The sequence below is a fragment of the Pelodiscus sinensis genome, chromosome 14, assembly GCF_052426305.1.
Source record: "Pelodiscus sinensis isolate ZL-2025 chromosome 14, ASM5242630v1, whole genome shotgun sequence".
Lineage (NCBI taxonomy): Eukaryota > Metazoa > Chordata > Testudines > Trionychidae > Pelodiscus > Pelodiscus sinensis.
In genome coordinates this window covers 45243546-45265964 of record NC_143065.1, presented here as the reverse complement: position 1 = coordinate 45265964, position 22419 = coordinate 45243546, and the positions used below count along the sequence as shown (strand labels likewise).

Below are 22419 nucleotides of genomic sequence, written 5' to 3'. Positions count from 1 at the left end.
CCTTGAACAGTCTTGTGGGCCGGCCCCCTTGCTGCCTCCTACAGACGCAGTGGGGAGGGGGAAGGAAGTAGCTGGTGCGGATAGCTCAGACTCCCCACGGACAGGGGTTGCTGCCTCTGTATGCAAGGCAGCAGCGCATGGCTCCCGCCTGCTGCCCTGTGCTACTGCCTCTGAAGGTGGAAATGGGGGGGGGGGGTGCTGAACTGGGGGTCATATGAAGGAAGCATCTCAAAGTGCTGTTTAAACTCAGCCCAAGGGCACATGAGGGGCACAGCTTGGCATTGCTGTGCAACCAGCCTGCTGAGTCCAGGGACAGACATGGGGTCAGCTTCAGCGTGCTGATTAACCAGCCCCTTCAGACATGCTGTGATAGTTGGTGTGAGTGGGTGTGTTCATCTGATTCTAGGGTGGGAAGAACTTGGCCCTAGGGAGCCTAGATCCTCCCAATGGAGCTATCCTGCAGGGAACTGGCAGAAGGGAGAAATAAAGTTCCATATGAGAATGCAAGTAACATAAGCAGCACACTACTAGAATTATCCCCTCCTCCCCCATAGAGTAATCCTAATAAATGAGCATGCCCCAAAGTAACGGGCAAATCGGGTAACAATATAAAAGCTGTCTGAAGACGATTGTGCTTGTATGTGATTTTGGGTGCGTGTGTGGAATTTGAGGCATGAGTTACATGATTCAGAAATGCAGCTGAAATAGTTGAAGTTTTCATTTAAACTGTACCCAACTTAGGTTCTCTAGGTGCTTGTAGCAATGATTTCTCTCCAAAGTTCTGTATTGAGCACAAAAATATGAAGAGCTGCTGTCCAGTCTAAAGGGTTTAGAGAACGGTCCAAAGAATTGCCATTAGATTAGAGCAATGAAAAGGTACATGGAATAGGGCAAGTGTGGAACAAAAAGGCTATGTCTACACTGGCGGGTTGTTGCACCAGAAGTATGCAAATGAGGCTAAGTGTGGAGTATTGCTGAGCCTCATTTGCATACCTAATGAACCGCCATTTTTGCAGAAGAGGCTCTTGCGCTAGAAGGAGCTGTCTACACTGCCCCTTGTGCAAGAAAAACCCTCTGGCGCCATGCTGTTATTCCTGAAAACAATCAGCGTAGTGGCATTGCACAAGAGGGTTTTTCTTGCACAAAAAGGGGCAGCGTAGACAGCTCCTTCTAGTGCAAGAGCCTCTTCTGCAAAAATGGCAGCCCATTAGATATGCAAATGAGGCTCGGTGGTATTCCACGCTTAGCCTCATTTGCATACTTCTGGCGCAACAACCCGCCAGTGTAGACATAGCCTATCTGTGGTGGCGTGATTGGTGGTGAAGTGTTCTCGCAAATCATTATACGAAAGGAAGTCCATGCTAGCTTCATACAACTTGATCATTCTGACTTTGCCACTTAAATTTCTCCTCCTCCTCTGCATCTGTGGCCATAGTACTAAAACATGCTGTTTTATCTACGGTTAGATTGAGGTGTAACTAGTTTGTAAACCTCCTGCTCAAGCTGTGTTCCTTTCACAGCACTGAGCTTATGAGAGGCAATACCAGAAATACTGAAACTAGCTGATTAAAAATCTTATTTATCCTAGAGAACGTGCCTGTTTGGGTAACTCTGAAGTATCACCTCTGCAGAGCATTTTAGATATTAGTGACATGGAAGTCAGTACGTCTTTTGGATACTAATAGTTCTTGGCCTCTATCTTGTGTCAGATAATTCCATAAGTCAGTTGCGCACTGTGTGTGTATACAGGTGGAGATTGTTATTTTTAGTCTATTTATATGCTGCTATTCTGGTCAAAATAGTCTTGTAAATGTTCTATTAAATGGAAGCTAGGGGGCTGTGCCCCCTTCTCACTATGCTTGCCATCCCACCACCTTCTGGGGGTAGGTGTCTAGCCAGGGGAGAGGGGGAGGGTGTCTGACCAGGGGGAAGAGAACAGGAGCAGAGGAGGGGGCAGGAGCAGGCTGGGGGCAGGGTGTCTGGCAAGGGGGGATTGGGCAAGAGTGGACCGGAGGTGCTGGCATAGGATTATGTATGCTGCCAAGAGCATGCGACCATTAGCTTTTATCAGGTTAGACTTGTTGCCATTTAACTTCATTGGTTGTACCTTTGATATAGGAGACAGCAAATAATGGTGTCTTAGTTAGCCCGTCGGTGCCTTTATTTATTTTATTAGTTCCTTCTTGCTATACTCAAGTGGGTTGGTGGGCTTCTCTCCATTGTCCTGGGCTTACTGGCTCAGGATGCTACTGACTGACATTTTGCTACTTTTTTTTAGACAATTTTGTGTATAGGCGTCCCCTTGGATTAAGATTTATTACTCAAGGTATTTTAAGACTTGAAATAATGTCTTGTCTTTTCTTTTCCTTTTTGCAGGAAAACAAAAAAGAACAAACAGAAAAGTAAGCCTATTTTTATTCATAAATTTATTCAGTCCGTAATAGAAGATCTACTGGGACAAATCCTCATCGTATGTAAATGGCTGTAGTTCTAATTTCAATGGGACTAGGATAATTTACTGGTTGACAGTCAGCCCAGCAAGTTTATGAAATAACAGCATAAAGTCTAAGATGAAATTTTAAGGTGGAAGCATTAAAAAAGAAATGGAAATGTCTGTCATGGGCAGGACTGCTTACAAATTAGACAAGGCAAAGTGCTTTGCATGCAGCAGTTCTGTAGTAGAATCCTTCTTTCTCGGATTACCCATGTGTCAGGTACTCTTGTTCAGCGTGGAATGTTGTGCGCACAGTTGTAAGACAGTGGAGAAGTGACGGTGTAAGAGTAGGTCCAGAATAGAACACCTATTACAGTGTTTCTCAACCAGTGGTACAGGTACCCTTAGGGGTACTTGAGAGAAGTCTGGGAGGGTACGTCAGCACCATTGAAATTTGGAGAACTGAATTTTTGTTTTAAGTTTCACAACGGTTTATTATTTTTTGTACTTTTTACACCCAAAACTTTAATCGCCTGCCTGGCTACAATTAAGTGATTTAAACAAATGTGTTGCAATGATAGGGGAAAAAAAATTGTCTGAAAACTGTAGGTACTAGGGACACACACACACACACACACACACACACACACAACCCCCCTCGAAAAACTGCGGCAAGAGCTACTTGCCAGACCGGCACTGCGCATATGCGCAACGCCGGAGAATGGGGCGCATGGAGCGACCGGCTGAAATCTACTCGCCTGTGGCAAGTAGAAACAGCGGTTTGTCGAGCCCTGCATATATTTGAGGTACTTAAAGGGGTACTTTATTTTTATAAAAAAAAAAAAGTTGAGAGAACACTGATCTTTTGCATTGTGGCCTATAAACTTTGTGCCCAAGTTGTGTATGCAGGGGATGTTTGCAGGTGAGGAAACAATTTTTAGATTGAAAATAATGAATGCTTCAGCGATTTGAGAGATCTGTGTATAAGCCAAACTAGTCAGTTAGTGAAAATGTCCATAAGGAGATTCTTGTTAATGTAGAGATCAAAAGCATCTGCAAACAAAATAATAGTGGCTTTTGTATATGTAGCTCCTGGAATTGGGGAAGGCAGCAGTACAAGCGAGACTCCCCAGCCACCTAGGAAGAAAAGGGCTCGAGTAGATCCCACCGTTGAAAGTGTATGTATTTTAACTGTGCTCTAACTCTGCATTTTAGCTGCAACAGATTGAAATGTAAACCATTCAGTCTTGGGTTACTGTGTGTGTTTTTACAAGTTCCTGTCGAAGTCTGCAGCTTTGAACTTCTTTATCTTCTTGGTCACAAATGTATGACAAATTTAAGCAAGAGCTAAGTTTAAGGGTGTTCCAAACAAGGGGTACGGTTACGATTTTTTACGCAACAGGTAAGGTAGATGTTTCTGGCAAATGTCAGCTCTTGGGTGGGAGAGTTCTCTGGTACCTTGAAGATCTGCTCAGTGATCCGGGCAGCTGGGAATGTTTTATCCATCACTTTTTGGCATATTACCTGTGGCCAGCATTGAACGTATGTGAACTAATGTAATGTGATTAAGTAGCAGAATCTGCGTGTGTAAAAACTTGTCACTCATGTTCACCAACAGCAGTTGATTTAGAAAGAGATTTACGCAAACCTGGTCTGTGTGTAATATACGTGTACAGAGTAAAAGCTGTGGTGGTCATCTCTGTTCCAACCAGAAAGCTCTAAACTGGCATAGTCCAATTGGCACAGTGCTGTCAGGCTCCCTGGCTGTGAATGTCCCTGCTGCTCCTAGTTGGAGTAAAGGCCAGACGGGCTCTGTGCTACCCTGCCCCACCCAGCATGCTGACTACGTCTACACTGCAGGCTTCGTGTGCAAGAGCATGTCTACACTGTCATGTGCTTTTGCACAAAAGCGTTCATGGCAGTGTGGATCCTCTCTTGCGCAAGAAACCTCTGTTGCCCATCCTCATTGCTTTCTTGCGCAAGAGCTCTTGTGCACGACAGCTTATTCCTCATGGGGAGAGGAATAACTCGTGTGCAAGAAGCCCTCTGTTCCGATGCTTTACTGTACATTTACTTGTGCAAGAATGCGCGAGCAGTGTAGACACTCCAAGTTTTTGCATAAGAATCCTGCAGTGTGGACGTAGCCGCTGAGTTGCAAGGTGGTGCCCGCGGGTGGAGACAGCCCACAGAACTGCACCTCTGCCTGGGCAGAGCAGGGACATTTCACAGCTTACGGGGAGCCATCTGAAGTAAGCCATTCTTATAGGTGACAGATTTGAGGAATTGTTCCAAATTGAGGTGTCTTTAGAGGAGGCTTTAGAACAAATGGATAAACTTCACAGTAACAAGTCACCAGGACCAGATGGCATTCACCCAAGACTTCTGAAAGACCTCAATAGTTTTGCAGTTTCACACTAACTGGCTTATAGAATCATAGAATACTAGGACTGGAAGGGACCTCGAGAGTCATCGAGTCCAGTCCCCTGCCCTCATGGCAGAACCAAATACTGTCTAGACCATCCCTGATAGACATTTATCTAACCTGCTCTTAAATATCTCCAGAGATGGGGATTCCATCCTTTAGCTATCTTCCAGTCATTTGGTACAGAAGATGATTTAATGTGATGCCAATGTTTAAAAAGGGCTCTATAGGTGATCCTGGTAATTACAGGCCGGTAAGTCTAACATCAGCAACAGGCAAATTGGTTGAAACTATAGTAAAGAGCAGAATTGGCAGACCTATAGATAATTTGGAGAAAAGTCAACATGATTTCTGTAACGGAAGTCATGCCTGGCCAATCGAATAGTTCTTTGCAGGGGTCAACAAGTGTGTGGACAAGGGGGATCCAGTGTATCTGAAGAAGTGGGTTGTGCCCATGAAAGCTCAAGATACCATCTGCATTTTTGTTAGTCTAAGGTGCTGCAGGACTATTTGTTGTTTAAGTTCTTCCAGTGGAGATAGTGTACTTAGATTTCCAGAAAGCCTCTGCTGAGGGACCTTATCAATGGCTCTTAAGGAAAATAATCTGTCATGGGATGAGAGAAGATCCTCTCATGGATTGGTAACTGGTTAAAAGACAGGAAACAAAGGGTAATAAGAAATGGTCAGTTTTCAGAGTGGAGAGCGGTAACTAGTGGGGTCTCACAGGGTTTTGTACCAGGACTCGTTCTTATCAACATATTCATAAATGATCTGGAGAAAGGGGTAATCAGTGAGGTGGCAAGGGTGTGCAGATGATACTAAACTGCTCAAGGTAGTTAAGCCCAAAGCAAATTGTGAAAAGCTTCAAAAGGATCTTTCAAAACTAGTGCCTGGACAACACAATGGCAAATTCAATTCAGCGATAAATACAAAGTAATATATATTGGAATACATAATCCCGACTGTATGTCCAAAATGATGGGGAATAAATTAGCTATAGCTACTCGAGAGCGATCTTCCACTCAATGTTCAGCAGCAGTCAAAAAAGCAAATGGAATATTAGGAATAATTTTAAAAAGAGACCGTGAATAAGACAGAGAATCTTATTGCCTCTATAAATCCATGTTATGCCAACATCTTGAATAGCATGCGGATGTGGTTGCCTCATATCAAAAAAGATATCTTTCCACTGGAAAAAGTTCAGAAAAGGACAACAAAAATGATTAGAGGTCTGGAACAGCTGCCATATGAGGAGAGAGAAATAAAACTGAGACTTTTACCTTGGAAAAGAGATGATTAAGGGCGGGGGGGCGGGGTATGATGAAGATCTATAAAATAATGACTGGTATGGAGAAAGTAAATAAGGAAGAGTTATTTACTCGTTCCCATAATGCATGAACTAGGGGTCATATCAAATGCAATTAATAGGTAGCTAGTTTAAAACAAAGGAAGTTTTTCTTCATGCAGTACAGTATCAACCTGTGGAACTCCTTGCCAGGGGCTATTGTGAAGGCCAAGGCTATAATAGGGTTTTAAAAAGAGCTAGATAAATTCATGGAGGTTAGGTTCATCAGTGGCTATTAGCCAGAATGGGTAGGAATGGTGTCCCTAGCCTCTGTTTGCCAGAATCTGGGAATGGGCGATGGGGTGAATCACTTGATAATTACTTGCTCTGTTTGTTCCCTCTGGGGCACTTGGCACTGGCTGCTGTTGGAAGACAGGACACTGGGCTAGCTGGACTTTTGGTCTGATGCAGTCTGGCTGTTGCTAGAATTAGTGTAACAAAAGAAAAGTAATATTCCAAGTGCAAAAGGTATTAGTTATATAAGGTTAATATCTTCAGGTGCTGCTATGGGAATATCTCTGTCTAGAAGGTGAAATGTATAGTAAAATTCAGCAAGAGTTGAACTGTCTTTCACATCATAAGATTTTGAAATAGCCATTGCAGTTGCATTAGTGACTACATTTTGGAAGCGGAAGATGACCGAAGAAAGATAACGTCTGTTGTCTTGATTCTTCAGGAAGAAACATTTATGAACAGAGTTGAAGTAAAGGTAAAAATTCCAGAAGAGCTGAAACCATGGCTTGTTGATGACTGGGATTTGATCACCAGGCAAAAACAGGTAACCCTTACATTGTGAAAATTATCCTTTACCTATACGCATTTATGCGGACTACAATCGATGGTTGGGGACTCCTGCTCCTTCCAACTGGGGGAATGTGTGGTCTATTTTTCAAGGTTTTCTTGGCATTGTACGTACTCAAGGCTTATTTGACCGGCTTGTAAATGCCAGCTGGTTTCTTCCCATAGCTCACCTTTGGTAGATGTTCTGCAGAGCTGCATGTTTTCTGGAGTACACCTGGAGTCTCCTTAAGTCTGGGCATTAAGGTTTTAAATTGGAGAGAATTGCATTTTACCTTATTACAGGTGCAGGAAAAGCAGAGTTTAGCTAAGCTTAATCAATCTAGCAAAAAGCCTTGTTTTGGATTCCAAACATGCAGGAAAGCAAAACTGACTGTGCTAACCACTAGGCTTGGTTATCTAAAATCTGGTACTGACATAGACCATCTTTGTGTTTCAGAAGTGAAAAAGAGAACATATCTAACACATAGTTTAATTATGGCCTATGTATAGTGTTAAACGTAGAAACTAAAATCCTTAATGGCATACGCATAGGAATAACAATCAACTTCTCTGTGCTCTGGTACAGTCATATGATTCACTCTTTAGCTAGACATTCCTCCTGCAGGCACGCAAACTGACAGCAAGCAGATCCTGGCAGAAAGTGAATGAGAAATGAGGGAGCTCTCTAGATGGGAGGAGTTCTGTAATTTCTACTTGTAGCAGCTAGATCTCGTAGGGAATTGTTTGTTTGCTGGTGCTCTAGAATTCATTGCTGCACACTAGAGATTCTGAGGAGCTCTGCTTAAATGGCAAAAGATGACTTTTGAAAAGCCTATAATGTAACACGAGAAGGGGCGAACATGGTGGGAACAGTTAGCTGTAATAGCATACCTTCCTGGTCAGAATGATTGACAGACTTATGACTTAGTGTAAAAACCTCGTTACAAATTCTCTTAATGATGGAATATTGTAGAAACATTCTTTTCAACAAGGCCCTTGTCATACCTGTCAGTACTTTAAAACCAGTACGCAGACACACACATTTTGCAGGTGAGGCTGTTCATCTCTTTATTCCTTTTTTTCATAGCTCTTTTATCTTCCTGCCAAGAAGAACGTTGACTCCATTTTAGAGGATTACGCAAGCTACAAGAAATCCCGTGGCAACACTGACAACAAGTAAGTATTGGCATTTTAAAAGACCTGTCTTAGCCATTGAAGTGTCTCTGCTGTTGACTGTTACAGCATGTCCTGGTCGCCCTTTCTGGATGGGCACCACTTCCTTGTATATGGAGCTCAATTCTGGGCACAGGTTAGCATAGGAATGTCTTTACCACAGACTTTTTCTGTGGAACAGCACTAGAGTATTACAGACCTTTGGCAAACAGCAAACTCCTGAGAGTAATCCACCTGTCTTGATCTCCCTGCTCTTGTCAGCTTTGGGTTTGTTCAGTATCCTTAAGGTAAACTATCCTTGCTGCCTTCCTCTTTCCATCTTGGTCTTCTGGCACCTGAGGGTAGATGGTTTTCCCCTCAGACCCATCCTTAAAGTGTCTCCTCTGTGGTCAGGTGTTCAGACTGCCAATCTCCAGGTATGTGTCAGCCAAGGAGTTCCAGCCTCATCTCTTCGGATTTGTGTCTAATCATGGCACTTGCATCTCCTGGCTGCTAACCCATTGTTGCAGCAGTGTTAATCAGCTGATGATCCTCTGACTCCTCAATTATAGTCATTCCCAATGTGACCAGTCCCTAGCACAAAAGGGGGCCGTTCTAATCCCCAAATGAAGGTTGCAGGACAAAGTGAAGGTAACTAACTGATGGTTACAATTAAAATGGAGGCAGAAATAAAACCTGGATTTCACCATTTCAGCCAAACCTCTCCCAATCTCACAACGGCCACGGAAATGGTTAAAAATACAAATGTAACTTCAAGAATTGAACCTGAATAAATAAGTAAACCTCTGTGCTTCCAAAATGTCAGGCTAGAATTTTCAGAGAAGTCTGATTCCTTGAGCTTCTTTGAAAAGACCAGTATAAATGTGCCTACTTGTTTCTCTCTTCTTCTCTTGATAGATGTAAAAGATTGACGCTTTTGAAAATTAGGCTTGTGTTACTTTATATATAATCAGTGGTTAGTGTGAGGGGCTCTATGTATAGCTAAAGTTGCTTACGGTTTCCCTTATGCCAGCCTGTTTCCCATATGTAGTTTAGCTTTGCCCCCATATGTTTGCTTAAGTTTCCTGCGGACCCTACCTTTCTCACCACAAATTTAAGCACTCAGAAATCGTAATTGTTTTAACTTACTTCTCTTCTAGTGGATTTTTTTTTAGGGCTGGCCGTGAGAAAGTGCTCTTGGGCACTGAGGTACATGGGAAAGCCCGCCCTTCTAAGGAGCTGCACAGCATCTTACCCTCCGGTGTGCATCCTGTAAGGCAGGGGTGGGGACCCTTTTTTGGGTCAGAGGCTGCTGACCCACAGAAAAATCAGTTGGGGAAGCACACAAGTGAGACGCCCCTGACTGAGAAGGAGAAAGACCCTCCCCACATTCCTCTCACACACCAGAGCCTAGGGGGGCCCAGGCTAGTAGACTGTGTGCTCCAGCCCTGAGTGTGTGTGGGGTGGGGGGGGGGGAGCTGGATTGCCAGTGCATGCTCCTCAATGCTGAGCCTCAGGTCAGATCAAGGCAAGTCAGGGGCTGCATCTGGCCCCCAGGCCTGAGGTCCCCCACCCCTGCTGTAAGGGCTCCTGCCCGATCCAAGGCCTGATCTAATGTCCATTGAAATAAACTCTCCTGTGACGCCTCTAGAAATAGAAACCTAGGGGTTAAAAGAGGGGTCCTTCTAGTCTAGTAACCTGTCTCCCGCAGTGGCCAGTACCGGATGCTTTAGACTTAGAGGAAGGTACAAGAAACTCTGCACTGTGCAGATAGGAGATTGTGTACCCCCTGTAAAGCTCTTACTGTAACCACTAATAAAGATTGGGTTAAGACCTGACAGGTTTTGTGGTTGACATTAAGTGCTAGAATGTGGAGTGTGCGTGTGTTCCAAGTGAATGGTCCAATCCCTGTTTCGGTCCTGTTGTTGGTCTCCGTTATGTCATGGGGCAATGGATTCCCGTCTCTCTAAATGGCACGAGTGTGTTTCCTTTCATCAGTTTGAATTTGCCATCTTTCAGTTTCAAATGTTTTATTTTTTGAGGCAGGGAAAATGGAAGCTCCCAGTCTCTCATGTGCCTTTCAGTGGGTATACTTCTGTCACGGTCCCTCTTGTCTCTGCTTTCAGAGATAAGCAGTCAGTTCCTCAGTCTCACATAAGAGTCTTCCATGTCCCTAATTGCTCTTGCTGTCTTTTCTGAAAACCCCTTTCTTTCTACAACCTTCTCTTTGACTAGTGTTCAGATGAGGAAGAAACCCTGACTTATGCCATGTCTTCCATCCTGCTCCTGATTTGTCTTGACCTCTGGTTGGGGTATTCCATCAGACGTCTTGCAAACTGTCTGGAGAATCACTTGGTTTAATGGATTAGCTATGGTGAATGAACCCTGTGGAAATCCAGACCTTGAGTGAAAAAGAATTTCTTCTTAGGATGGTCCATCTCTCTCCCTTCGTTACGCCTATGCAGTGCACAGCATTTCCCCCAATTGCTATCCTTCGATGGGAAGGCCTTATGTTCTTTGCTAAGGCAAAAAGCAGTAATTTCAGCCCTGAATTTCCTGATAGAGATAAGGACTAAGTATCCCTCCTATTAGGAGAGATGCAGCATTTGACTCTCTTGTACAGAAGGCTCAGCTGTATGACCATAGGGAGTTGTTGGTAATAGTGTATGTGCCTCTGTTTCCTACTCAAGTCTGCATGGCTGCCCAGGACGCAAAGGAGGGCTAAATTCTCTCAGGGCAGACTGAGGGACAGAAGGAGGCGCGTGTGTCACCTCTCTGGGTGGAATGAAGAATCGTTAAATAAGTGGTTGAAAGCAACCCTGGTCAACAAGGGGGCCATAGAGACAATGCGCACACCTGTAACTCCTGGATTTCCTAGCTTAGGAAAAACCCCACTGGAGAATAGAAGACCGAGGGGGGTGTGGAGGGTGAGTTCTGATAGAAGTTTGGGAGCTTTTTCTCTCACTGGGAACGGACTCGGGAGGTCCGATAGAAACCCCTTGTGGTGCAGTGTCAGTACCTTGCTGGTTGCTGTGCTGGGGCGGTGGGCTGTGGAGGACTCCCACTGGCGGTTGTCTGCCAGCATGGTCCAGCAAGAGGGGCCTCAGGACAGTGGCCAAACCAGTTCTCCCGGTTAAGAGAAGCAATGGGACAAAGGAAGTGTGCGCTGGTGGAAGCTTCAGTTTGGGGCTGGAACCATGAGGGAGACAGACTGAGGTTGCTGGGGCTGAGGCTGGGGTGATGGACCCCTAACCCAAGGGGTCTGAAACACCCTGGCCCCGAATCCTGTAAACACACCACATCTATGCTGTGCAGTATCCTGGAGGAGCAATAGAACCTCGCTATTCTGCTGCTGACGGAGTCTGTTCTTGCTCTGGGGGTGCAGGATCGGGGGAACCCCGACTGCGTCGTCACACCCCCTTCCTCCCTTGAAAATGGAGTTCACTGCAGCTTGGCTGACCACAATGGCCTATGCTTTAATCCTTATTTCTCTGTGCTAACCTAAGGATGGCCTGTACTGCCTTGCAGCAGACTAGGTCCCACTGTTTTGAAAAGGCTGTTGGAGTGCTGTAACTACTGGGTGAGGTTGGGTAACCCTGGAAGAGCGTACACGTCCCAGCAGAGTCTCCGTTGCACTTGCAGGATATAGCTGATGGTGTAAAGCAGGAGTGCTGAAGTTGAGACTCGGGGTGATGGTCTACCGTGAAGGGGAGCCTTTGGTGTCTGGTGCATTGAAGGGATTCCTTCAAGAGACTCTTCTAAAGCTGGGGGCCTAGTATGGATCTAGGGCAGACCCTTAATTGCTCCAAAATCTGTAATGAAGTGGAAGGCTTGTGGACCCATATGTATTATGGTTTGGAAAAGTGCCGCTAGAGAGGTTGCAGTTCAGCTGCTTGAATGACTGTTGGCTTTTTCCGCTATGAAGCGTAGTACTACTTGAGTCGTCAAACCCCACCTCTGACTAATTTGGTCACCAGTCATTGCTGAAGGTAATGTGTGTGGCGTAGAATTGACAAGACTTTCAGCAATTGCCTTTTCACCTTGCTTTGAATGGGCTGCTTTAGCCAAGCATTTGAGGTGGGAAGACAGTTTTTATTTTTGCTCTTACTCTCTACTACTTAGAACTAAGTTGGCTTGCAGCATGTCTTCATGTAGAGCCAGAATAACTCATTTTGAATAATCGGACCCACTAGAAATAGGCATTGGTTTCTCTGAGCCATCTCTTATGAATATTGGCTCTCCCGAAGTTCTAAAAGTCGAGTGCACACCTGCCCCAGCCAGCCACAACCCTGCGGTTTTATTTGTTTGGGGTTTTTTTGTTTTTTTAATATAAAAAATATTTCACATTTCTTTTGTGTGCCAGGGAGTATGCTGTTAATGAAGTTGTTGCTGGAATAAAAGAGTACTTCAATGTAATGTTGGGAACTCAACTGCTGTACAAGTTTGAGAGACCACAGTATGCTGAAATCTTAGCAGATCATCCTGATGCGCCTATGTCACAAGTCTATGGTGCACCACACCTACTACGATTATTTGGTAAGTATGACCTCTTGGTTCTGCTGTAAGGAGGAACACATGGTTCGAGTGCTCTGCCTTTTCTGTGCTGTTAATAATTGGAATAAGACGGTGAATCAGAGTAAAATGTAAACAAATGACTCGGCTCTATCCTTTGGTCATTTATATGAAGTGTCCAGAACCACAGATCACCTACTCAGAATGGAAGTTTCCAAAACACGATTTGGAGGCAAACTTTGTGGGTAAGAATGGGGTCTGCAGTTGGTGATCAGGTCGTACAGATCTTGGACTTGTACTCTTGTGCAATGAAACTTATTAAAGTTATCGCGAATAACCGTGTCAAATATATGCTTCCATAATTGTGGCAATGTATTCATTTCTTGAAACAGTACGAATCGGAGCAATGCTTGCCTACACTCCTCTTGATGAGAAGAGCCTGGCTTTGCTGTTAAACTATTTACATGATTTCTTGAAGTAAGTTCAGCACTCCTTGTTTGTGTTAAAGTTTTTTAAAAGCACTGAAGCCCTGATCCTGCAAAATCCCTGTTTTATATGCTTAATGTTATATGTGTTTGTTTATGGGACTGTGGCCTTCACGCTTCGACTGTTGTTTTTTTAATGATATTTTGATTATCATTTTGGCAGCCCAAATTAATCTGCAACACTAATCCACAGAAAGCAGTTTGATTTATTGAAATCCTTTCTTGCAGATTTGTAGTGGTTTTCACTTGTGCATAATTGGTATTACAGGCTATTGTGCTGATGTGTCATTTGTTTGAGTTTTCAAGTTTCAAGACCTATATTTACTCAAAGCAGCTTACATTTTTCAGTAGTAATTAAACAATCTAAAAAAAGATTGCTTGGTTAATGTTGCGGTGTGTCATAGCTCTGTAGAAACGCAGCCTTGATGGGAGAGGTCTTGCATGAGAAATTGCTTTGGAACTTGGTGTCATGACACACCACAGAATTGTTCCTCATTATGGAGAAGTGTGTATTTCCTTTGGAGGCGCATCACAGATGAAACGTGTGGCTTTTGCAGTTATTTTTCTGTCATTACTCACGCATAGGGAGATTCCCAGACCTGCACTGTCCTTTGTGGGTGATGAATCTGAGCAACTGTCCCGGATTGAAGTGTCATTAGAGGAGGTTTTGGAACAAATTGAAAAACTTAACCGTAACAAGTCACCGGGCCCAGATGGCATTCACCCCAGGGCTCTGAAAGAACTCAAATGTGAAATTGTGGCACTATTACCTGTGGTTTGTAACCTATCCTTTAAATCAGCTTCTGTACCCAAGGACTGGAAGACTGCTAACAACGCCAATGTTTAAAAAGGGCTCTACAGGCAACCCTAGCAATTACAGACCAGTAAGCCTAACATCAGTACTGGGCAAATTAGTTGAAACTATAGTAAAGAATAAAATTCAGACACATAGAAGAACATAATTTGTTGGGCAAAAGTCAACATGGTTTCTGTAAAGGGAAATCATATCTTACTAATCTATTAGAGTTCTTTGAAGGGGTTAACAAACATGCGGACAAGGGGGATCCAGTAGATATAGTGTACTTAGATTTCCAGAAAGCCTTTGACAAGGTCCCTCACCAAAGGCTCTTGTGTAAATTAGGTTGTCATGGGATAAGAGGGAAGATCCTTTCATGGACTGAGAACTGGTTAAAAGACAGGAAACAAAGGGTAGGAATAAATGCTAAATTTTCAGAATGGAGAGGTGTAACCAGTGGTGTTCCCCAAGGGTCAGTCCTAGGACCAATCCTATTCAATTTATTCATAAACGATCTAGAGAAATGGGTAAGCAGTGAGGTGGCAAAGTTTGCAGACAATACTAAACTGTACAATATAGTCAAGACCAAAGCAGACTGAAGAAGTTCAAAAATCTCATCAAACTGAGTGATTGGGCAACAAAATGGCAAATGAAATTTAAAGTGGATAAGTGTAAAGTAATGCACATTGGAAAAAATAACTCCACCTATACGTACAATATGACGGGCTAATTTAGCTACAACTTATCAGGAAAGCGATCTTGGAGTTATCATGGATAGTTCTCTGAAAACGTCCATGCAGTGTGCAGCGACAGTCAAAAGCAAATAGGATGCTAGGAATTATTAAAGGGATAGAAAATAAGACACAGAATATCTTACTGTCCCTGTGTAAAAGTATAGTACGCCACATCTTGAATACTGTGTACAGATGTGGTCTCCTCACCTCAGAAGAGATATTTTGGGATTAGAAAAGGTTCAGAAAAGAGCATCTAAAATGATGAGGGGTTTGGGACGGGTCCCATATGAGGAGAGGCTAAAGAGACTGAGACTTTTCAGTTTAGAAAAGAGGAGACTGAGGGGGGATATAATAGAGGTATATAAAATCGTGAGTGGTGTGGAGAGGGTGAATAGAGAAAAGTTATGTACTTGTTCCCATAATAGACGAACTAGAGGACACCAAGTGAAATTAATGGGTAGCAGGTTTAAAACTAATAAAAGAAGGTTCTTCTTCACAAAGCGCACAGTCAACCTGTGGAACTCCTTGCCAGAGGAGGCTCTGAAGGCTAGGACTATAACAGTTTAAAAAAGAGCTAAATAAATTCATGGAGGTTAGGTCCATAAAAGGCTATTAGCCTGGGGGTAAGGAATGGTGCCCCTGGCCTCTGTCTGTCAGAGGCTGGAGAAGGATGGTAGGAGACAATTTGCTTGACCATTGTCTTCGGTCCACCCCCTCTGGGGCACCTGGTGCTGGCCACTGTTGGCAGACAGGATACTGACCCAGCATGGCCATTCTTATGTTCTTATGTAGTAATGTTCTTCAGCACTGCAGCTTAAAAGCAAAGACATCAACAAGAAACCATTTGTGTGGAAAAAGGTTAATTTCTGTTCTTGCCTGCGCTGCTGCAAACTGCAGCTCTATCAGGAGTTTGAAAATCTATCCCCTATTATTACCTTTGAAGCTGTGGAAAATTTGTATTTTTACTTCAGTGTATAGAGGCCCCAGCCAAGAATGGCACCCGATTCCACACACTCTCTCTCTCTTTCTCTTTCTCTACGGCGGAGACTATCCAGATAGGTAGTTCAGATAAAGGTGGGGGAAGAGGAGCATTATCCTCATTTTGCAGATGGGGAATAGGTCAAAGATTAAATGATTTATCCAAAGCTGCACGATTTGTGGCAAAGCTGGGTGTTAGTACCAGTCAAGTAGCTGAGCTATGGGGCCATCTTTCAGTTCATTGAAAGGCAAAGTTCAAGCCATTTGTTCCTTGATATGGTTTGGAACTCATGGATCTGCCTTTCCTTAAATACGTTCAAGACATCAATTGCAGATCAAGTCTAAGTCTCACTTTTGTTTCAGTAGCACTTTAAGTGCCTTGAGCCTAAGTCTGCTAGGTGCTTTTAGAAGCTTTACTCTGTATCTTACTATGGGACTTAGATGTGAGATCTAAAAGTGGAAAGTCCATTTGCTGTAATGGAGATGGATGTTCATGTACGGTTATTGGAGGCACTGACTATTCTAAGAAATCAGAGGTGTCTCCATTTTAGAAACGTAAAATCTGATTTAAGTTTCAAAGTAGGAAGGACTCCTCTGCAGCTCTCAAATGTAAGAGGCCCTTCTCTAGTAATGGATTATGCTTTCGAGCTAAGGATGCATGGCTAACTATCCAGTCGCCGCATCTATGCTTATAGTCCCCAGTAAATGCACATGCACAGTTGTCTCCCTTTCCAGTGGGAGGGAAATACCAAGCACTGTCCGTCCTGTAGGCAAATTAAATACTTAATGTTGGAACTTACTTGGCCTTAATACTCCAGAGGCTGCTTATTCTCTGTGCTAGTTACCTGCTTGTGTCTTTTTGCCACTTTATTCCTCCAATAGAGCAATTATTTCTATAACACAGTTATGAAAACTAGAAAGTGGATTTAATGTCCTAGGTGGAAGACAGGCTAATCCAGAAGTTGTGCTCAGCTAATGTATAATGTTTCAAAATGTGTTGTTAAATGAAGGGCAGTGGATGATTAAATTAGTGATTCTTGCAGGCGTGGGGGGCATATAGACAGAGCCTTCAGAATATCCCATTTTAAAATGGAAAAGTGATTGAGGAAACATGATTTTGCCCTACCAGAGGGGCCTGAGATTGTCTCTTTGCAGAAGGCCATATGTACTGGCTGCTCTTCTGGCTTGGGTGTTAGAGCTTCACCTAGCATCTGTTAAGACCCAAAATTGTACAAAATAGCAGGCTGCCTTTCACCAACTTGTTCGAATGACCGACTGCCAGACATCCAGAGAAGGCAAAGTTTAATAAGAAGCTGAATCTTCCCTAATTCTTACTGTATTTCTGTCTGTTGGAGGTCTTGTGGCAATCCTTGACTTCAGGTTACATCTCTCTCATCCAGAACTCTCTGGTCCAGAAACATCCGTCGTCTGGAATGATTTCAGTTAGCCGGGTGTCTACTTTTCATGGGTGTGGCTAAGTTTCCTGCAGTCCCATAAAGTTGGTTTACAACCCCCAGTCCTGGCTCTCAGGATTCTGTGTAGTTGTTTAGCTCTAATTTACTCCTCAGTGTCTTCTAACAGCCCAGCAAGCAGCAGAAGTGTTGGTAATGCTGCTAGACAATATTGATCTCCCGTGGTTTGGCAAATTCTCTGGTTTGGAACCAGTCAGGTCCTGAGGGTGCTAGGCTACAAATAGGGATGTAAATGACTAATCAACTAGTTGCCTATTCAATAAGCAAAAGCTTATTGGATAGTAGACTAGTCGCTTCGCCCCTCTGCTGCCTTTATCAGAGGCAGCAAATGGGGGGAGAGGAGAGGGTGCTGAGGGGAGAGGGGAGCTGGCTTAAAAGCCAGTCACCCACACCCCCTTCTCCCCCTCACCCGCCCTCCAGCTCCGTGGGAGGGGGCAGAGGTGCAGCACCAGCATTCCACCTTTGACATGTACAAGAGTCCCCGCTGGCCCCAGGCTCCATGTGGCATTTCAGTCTTTGGGGCTCTTGTACATTTCAAAGGCGGAGCGCCATGTGTCACTTCTGCCTTTGATGTAGCAACAGCTGGGTGGGCTCTTGCTACATTTCAAAGTGGAAGCACCCTTATCAACTCATTGAATAGCTGACAGAAATTCCATTGACTATTCAATTAGTTGATTAATCTAATTTTAACATCCCTAGCTAGAAAGGTTCAACCTGTACAGTCCAATTTGTTTGTTTGGAATTGGATTCCAGCATACGTTGTTGAAAGTCTGTCCTTACCCCTTATTCTTTTGAACAGCCCATAAAATATTGAGTTTAATTCCTGATGGGTGTGACGTGTCACACTGCTGAAATCCTATCTACTGCCCCTCTCAGATCCAGCTTTTCTAAGTCCCAGTCTAATGCATTAGTTCGGGACAATAAAGCGGAAGTCTTGAGATATTGACCTGGACAGCGAAGTATTTTAAGTTCTACACTTGTATGTTTGTCTTTCGTAGGTACTTAGCGAAGAATGCTTCCACGCTGTTCAGTGCCAGTGACTATGAAGTAGCCCCCCCTGAATACCATCGGAAAGCAGTATAACAGCATGCATCTGGAACAGTGCTGTCCACTTCGACGTCTTGTTCTTTGTCCTTCCATTGCACATGTCTCTTGCACAGATTATGTAAATTTGAAGTGAATAAAGTGTGTGTTTAAAATTGAACTGGCCTTTGTAAGTTCTAAAGTGTTTTTTCTTTGTTTTGTTCTGAAGCAGAAGCTTAAACAGGCTTTGGAACTCATCAGCTGGATGTAGAAAGAAATGCAATTACCATATGATTTCATTATCTGAGCTCCTTAAAGCTTATGGATCCATTGTTTTGACACTAAGCTCTTCCCTGACTTGTGTTATTGCTTAGTAATGACAAGTGTTCCACAGGGGTTGTGGTGACCTAACTTACATGCTATTAATTATACTGACTTTCAAGCCCACCTAATTTCTTGGTGTTTGAAGTGTAACGTGTTGATCCATAAACTCATTCCATGCCTAGAGAGTTGAAGGATTGTGACTTTTTTGTATTCTAACAATGGAAAAAATGCATTGTATCTTGGTGTTCTGGAAATGTTGTTGGTCTATCAAGGAGCTGTTTTCATGTCTTCAATAAACTTTTTTATTTCAAACATAACCTGTTTCCACTCTTTAACTGACCTGTGTTCTGTTGCATCTGACCCCTAGATTACATGAAAATGTTCCAGTATAAATTGTAAGCCAAATCGCTTTTTCAAAGCTTAAAATTGTCAGGATATGGGAGATGTAGTATAAAATATGTATTTGATTTTAGATACTTGGTTTCTAAGCCTTGTTCAGCACGCCTAACTGAAATAGAGTTGAAGTAAGAGTGCTGAAGTTGAACTTCTTTATTCAAAGAAATCAAACTGCATGGAACAGCAATAAAACTGTAAAAGAGCTAATGGGAAACAGCATTTTGAAACCAAACACTTTGAAAACATTCCTTCCCAGCTGCTCCCAGCCCATTACTTGTCATGCAGCAGAAGGCCGAAATTCACTGCAGTGTGACCCGGGACAGAGAACCGGAGGTAGGACTAGTGTATTCTTAAAGTCCCCGTGTGCCTCTTGTTGAATAAACCCCATTTTCCAATGGTAAACAGGCATCAAAATTACTGTTGTTTTTCTATTAATGGACTAGATTCCTCCCTCCAGTAGAGCATAATTCAATTCCTATCTGCTGATCTAGCAGTTCTAAAATATTTGACCTGTATATCTTTCTAAAACTAGTTAGGAATGCTTAATAATGCAAATAGTGTGATATACAGTGGCTTTCATCTGAAGTCTTGAATAACCTGGTGGTTCCAGATAATATGCATGAAATCGCAGTTCTAGTTTTACAGAGAGCACTGCTCTCAGACTATTATGCATTTCTTCTGGGGTTAGATACTTTAGGAATAAAATGTTTTAAAGATTTAATATCTGCAAATATGCATTGATGTGATTTGTCAGAACAGATAAGAGAAACTAAAATGTTAGAATACTGTATTAATATTGTCTGTATCTTTACCAGGTTTCACCCTTGTATGAATATACTGTGATTAAAGCATGCTGCCAAGCACTGGTATTGTAACAGGTTAAAATCTGACTCCAGTGTGATAGATTTCAGTCACTTCTGAGTTCTAAGCACAGTGAATAGTTCAAAGATCTAAATGAGGCATAGCCCTACAATGAACATCTGCTTTATCATTAAAGTGTGTGTGTGTGTGTGTGTGTGTGTGTGTGTGTGTGTGTGTGTGTGTGTGTGTGTGTGTGTGTGTGTGTGTGTGTGTGTGTGTGTGTGTGTGTGTGTGTGTGTGTGTATAAAAATATAAAATAGCACCCGGAAGCCCCAATTCAGACTAATCACCCCTAATTATTACTGCAAATTGGAATATTTTGATTTTTTTCATAGTCACACAAAAATGCGAGGGACTTCACAGTTGTGGGTCTTGACCCAAATAAACTTGCTGTCCAGGATCATCTGAAAGGGTTTCAGACATTTGCAAGAGAAAATATTGCCACTAGAATGGAATGTGTAAAGTCTTCCTCAAGTAGACAAAATTAGAGTGGTCCTGTAGCACCATAGAGACTAACACAAAATTGTAGATATCCTTAGCGTTGGTGTGCACAATGTGCCTCTTGCTCCACTCATCTGAAGAAAGCTCATGAGGCCATCTACAATTTTGTGTTAGTCTCTACAGTGCTACAGGACCACTTAAGTTTTTTTTAAGTTACAGATTAACATGGCTACTCCTCTGAGACCAAGCAGACAGATGAGTCTCTCCAGTCTGAGATCATTGATGTACCCCATTTTCCCTCTCCAGTCTGAGATCATTGATGTACCCCATTTTCCCTCCCCCTCCCAAAATAACCCCGTCAGAATTGGCTAGTTTCCTGTCTTAACCCCTGTTACTATCGTGTCTATAGTTTGGTTATCAATGTGATTTTAAAGCTTAATCTGGGACAGTAACATAAAACTTGTAATTCATGCATACAATTCTACCTTTTATACATCTGCTTTCAATCAGTCTGACAAGGGGACCACCAGGAATGCATGACTTGATTATTTAAAGCATTTGCTGTTCAAATCTTTGTACAAAAACCAAGCAGATAAAAAATGTAACTTTTTTAGTATATCTGTCCAACATGAAACACTGTTTCTCTAGCCTTCACTGCAACTGTCGGCATCCTATAGTCCTTAAAACTTTTTGCTGTTCATAATTGAGTGAGATTCATTCTTCCATTGATGCTGCCTCTTGGGTTTAGATAAGTAGAGAGAACTGATAGTACATTTTTATGAGGCTACCTACAGCTGAATTTTGAATGTCTATCGTCTTCCTATTTCTCAACAAGCTAACCCTCTTGGAAAAGAGCACATTATCAGTATGTCGTATGTAAAACGTTTTAGGCAGATTTTTCAATACTGATTTGGCAACTTGACACTTCACCCTGTACCCGGTATTTCCTTTGATTCTGTTGCAGAAACTTTCTTCTGACTACATTGGGATGGCCAAATAATGGGTCTGAATTCCTCAGTCGTGACATTATTCCTGGTGTGTTCTCTCTGCTCCTCTTTGAACTCTGTTTTGTAGCAGTCACTGCATGGGTTGTGATCTTGGAAAAAATCAGATATAGCTGACGTGGTGTACTGATCCAAAAGGTAAAAGGAGAAACGACTTGCCAGACTCAGCTGGACCAATAGACCATCTTGCCCAGTGTCCTGTCATTGGCCCAGGCTGGATCGTTGGTAGGACATGAACAGAACAGGGCAGGGTGCCACTTCAGGAGGGCAGGGGGCTACAGGTGGGTGTTCCAGGAGGCGGCTTACTCTTCCTTCCCTTCACGATCTGGGACCGAAGGGAAAGCATGCAGCTCACCTGGCCGGTATGGGGCAGGGGCAGAGGAGTGAGTGATGCAAGCTTGGTACTTCCCCTTCTCCTTACGATCCAGGAGGGAGGGAAAGACAAGCAAGTAGCATCCTGGTATGCATGGCTGTACCGCCCAGCCCTCCTGAAAGGGCTCCCTCGAGCAGGGTGTTTTATCCAGTGACCCATCCTCTGGTGCCCAGCCTCAGTTTCTGGCAACAAGTTTCGGGACAGCAGGAACTGAGGTTATGCCCCAACCATCCTTGGTGGACCTGTCCTTCAGGAACGTCTCTTCCCCCCACCTAGTCCTACTTTTGGCCTTCACACTATCCCATGGTGACTAGTTCCACAGGCCACTGTCAAGTCAGGAAGTACTGCTTCGTTTGGTATTTTTCATGCTGCCAGCTATTACATTCGTTAGGTGACCCCCTTGTGCTTGAGTCACATGGAGAGGTAAAAGCACTTCATTCCTGGCTTTGGAGACCACTCCTATCTTCCCCCCCCCCCCCCCCCCCGCCCTCGGTCATCTCTTTTTTCCAAGAGGGACAAGCCCAGTCGTTTTCATCTCTCCTCATCTTAGCTGTTCCATGTCCCTAAGTGTTTGTAAATGGGAAGGCACAAAGAAGGGTGACAATGTGCTGTGGCAAAGTTCTGGCTGTGCCTACTGGTGGATAATTCGCCTCAGAGACTTGCTGTGGTCCCATACACAACCCCTTTCTCTTCACAGGAAATAGGGTCCACAGCTTAATGAGCCAGACTCATCTCGGGCTAGTCCGTGGTTTTGGGGTGAAACCCCCTTGATAGTCCTGGTCTCCCTTCTTGGGGCAGGCTCTGTGTTGGCTTTGGAACCCGGGCCCGCCCACTACTCTGGGTTCTGGCCCAGGGACCCTAAGGGTAGGTCTACACTACAGTGTTGA

The 22419-nt window shown here is 43.6% G+C and overlaps 1 protein-coding gene across 6 annotated transcripts in view; it reads left to right on the top strand.

Annotated features, from left to right (window-relative positions):
* Positions 1-18774, top strand: part of MORF4L1 (mortality factor 4 like 1) — a 41456-nt gene extending 22682 nt beyond the window's left edge. For all 6 annotated transcript variants that reach the window (XM_075896810.2, XM_075896807.2, XM_075896809.2 and 3 more), the window contains 7 exons: positions 2377-2402; positions 3524-3612; positions 6878-6979; positions 8069-8157; positions 12497-12669; positions 13038-13122; positions 18109-18774. In XM_075896810.2, the coding sequence (XP_075752925.1) occupies positions 2377-2402; positions 3524-3612; positions 6878-6979; positions 8069-8157; positions 12497-12669; positions 13038-13122; positions 18109-18193 (649 nt within the window). In that variant the 3' untranslated portion in view covers positions 18194-18774. The remainder of the gene's footprint in view (positions 1-2376; positions 2403-3523; positions 3613-6877; positions 6980-8068; positions 8158-12496; positions 12670-13037; positions 13123-18108) is intronic.
* The last annotated feature ends 3645 nt before the right edge of the window (positions 18775-22419 follow it).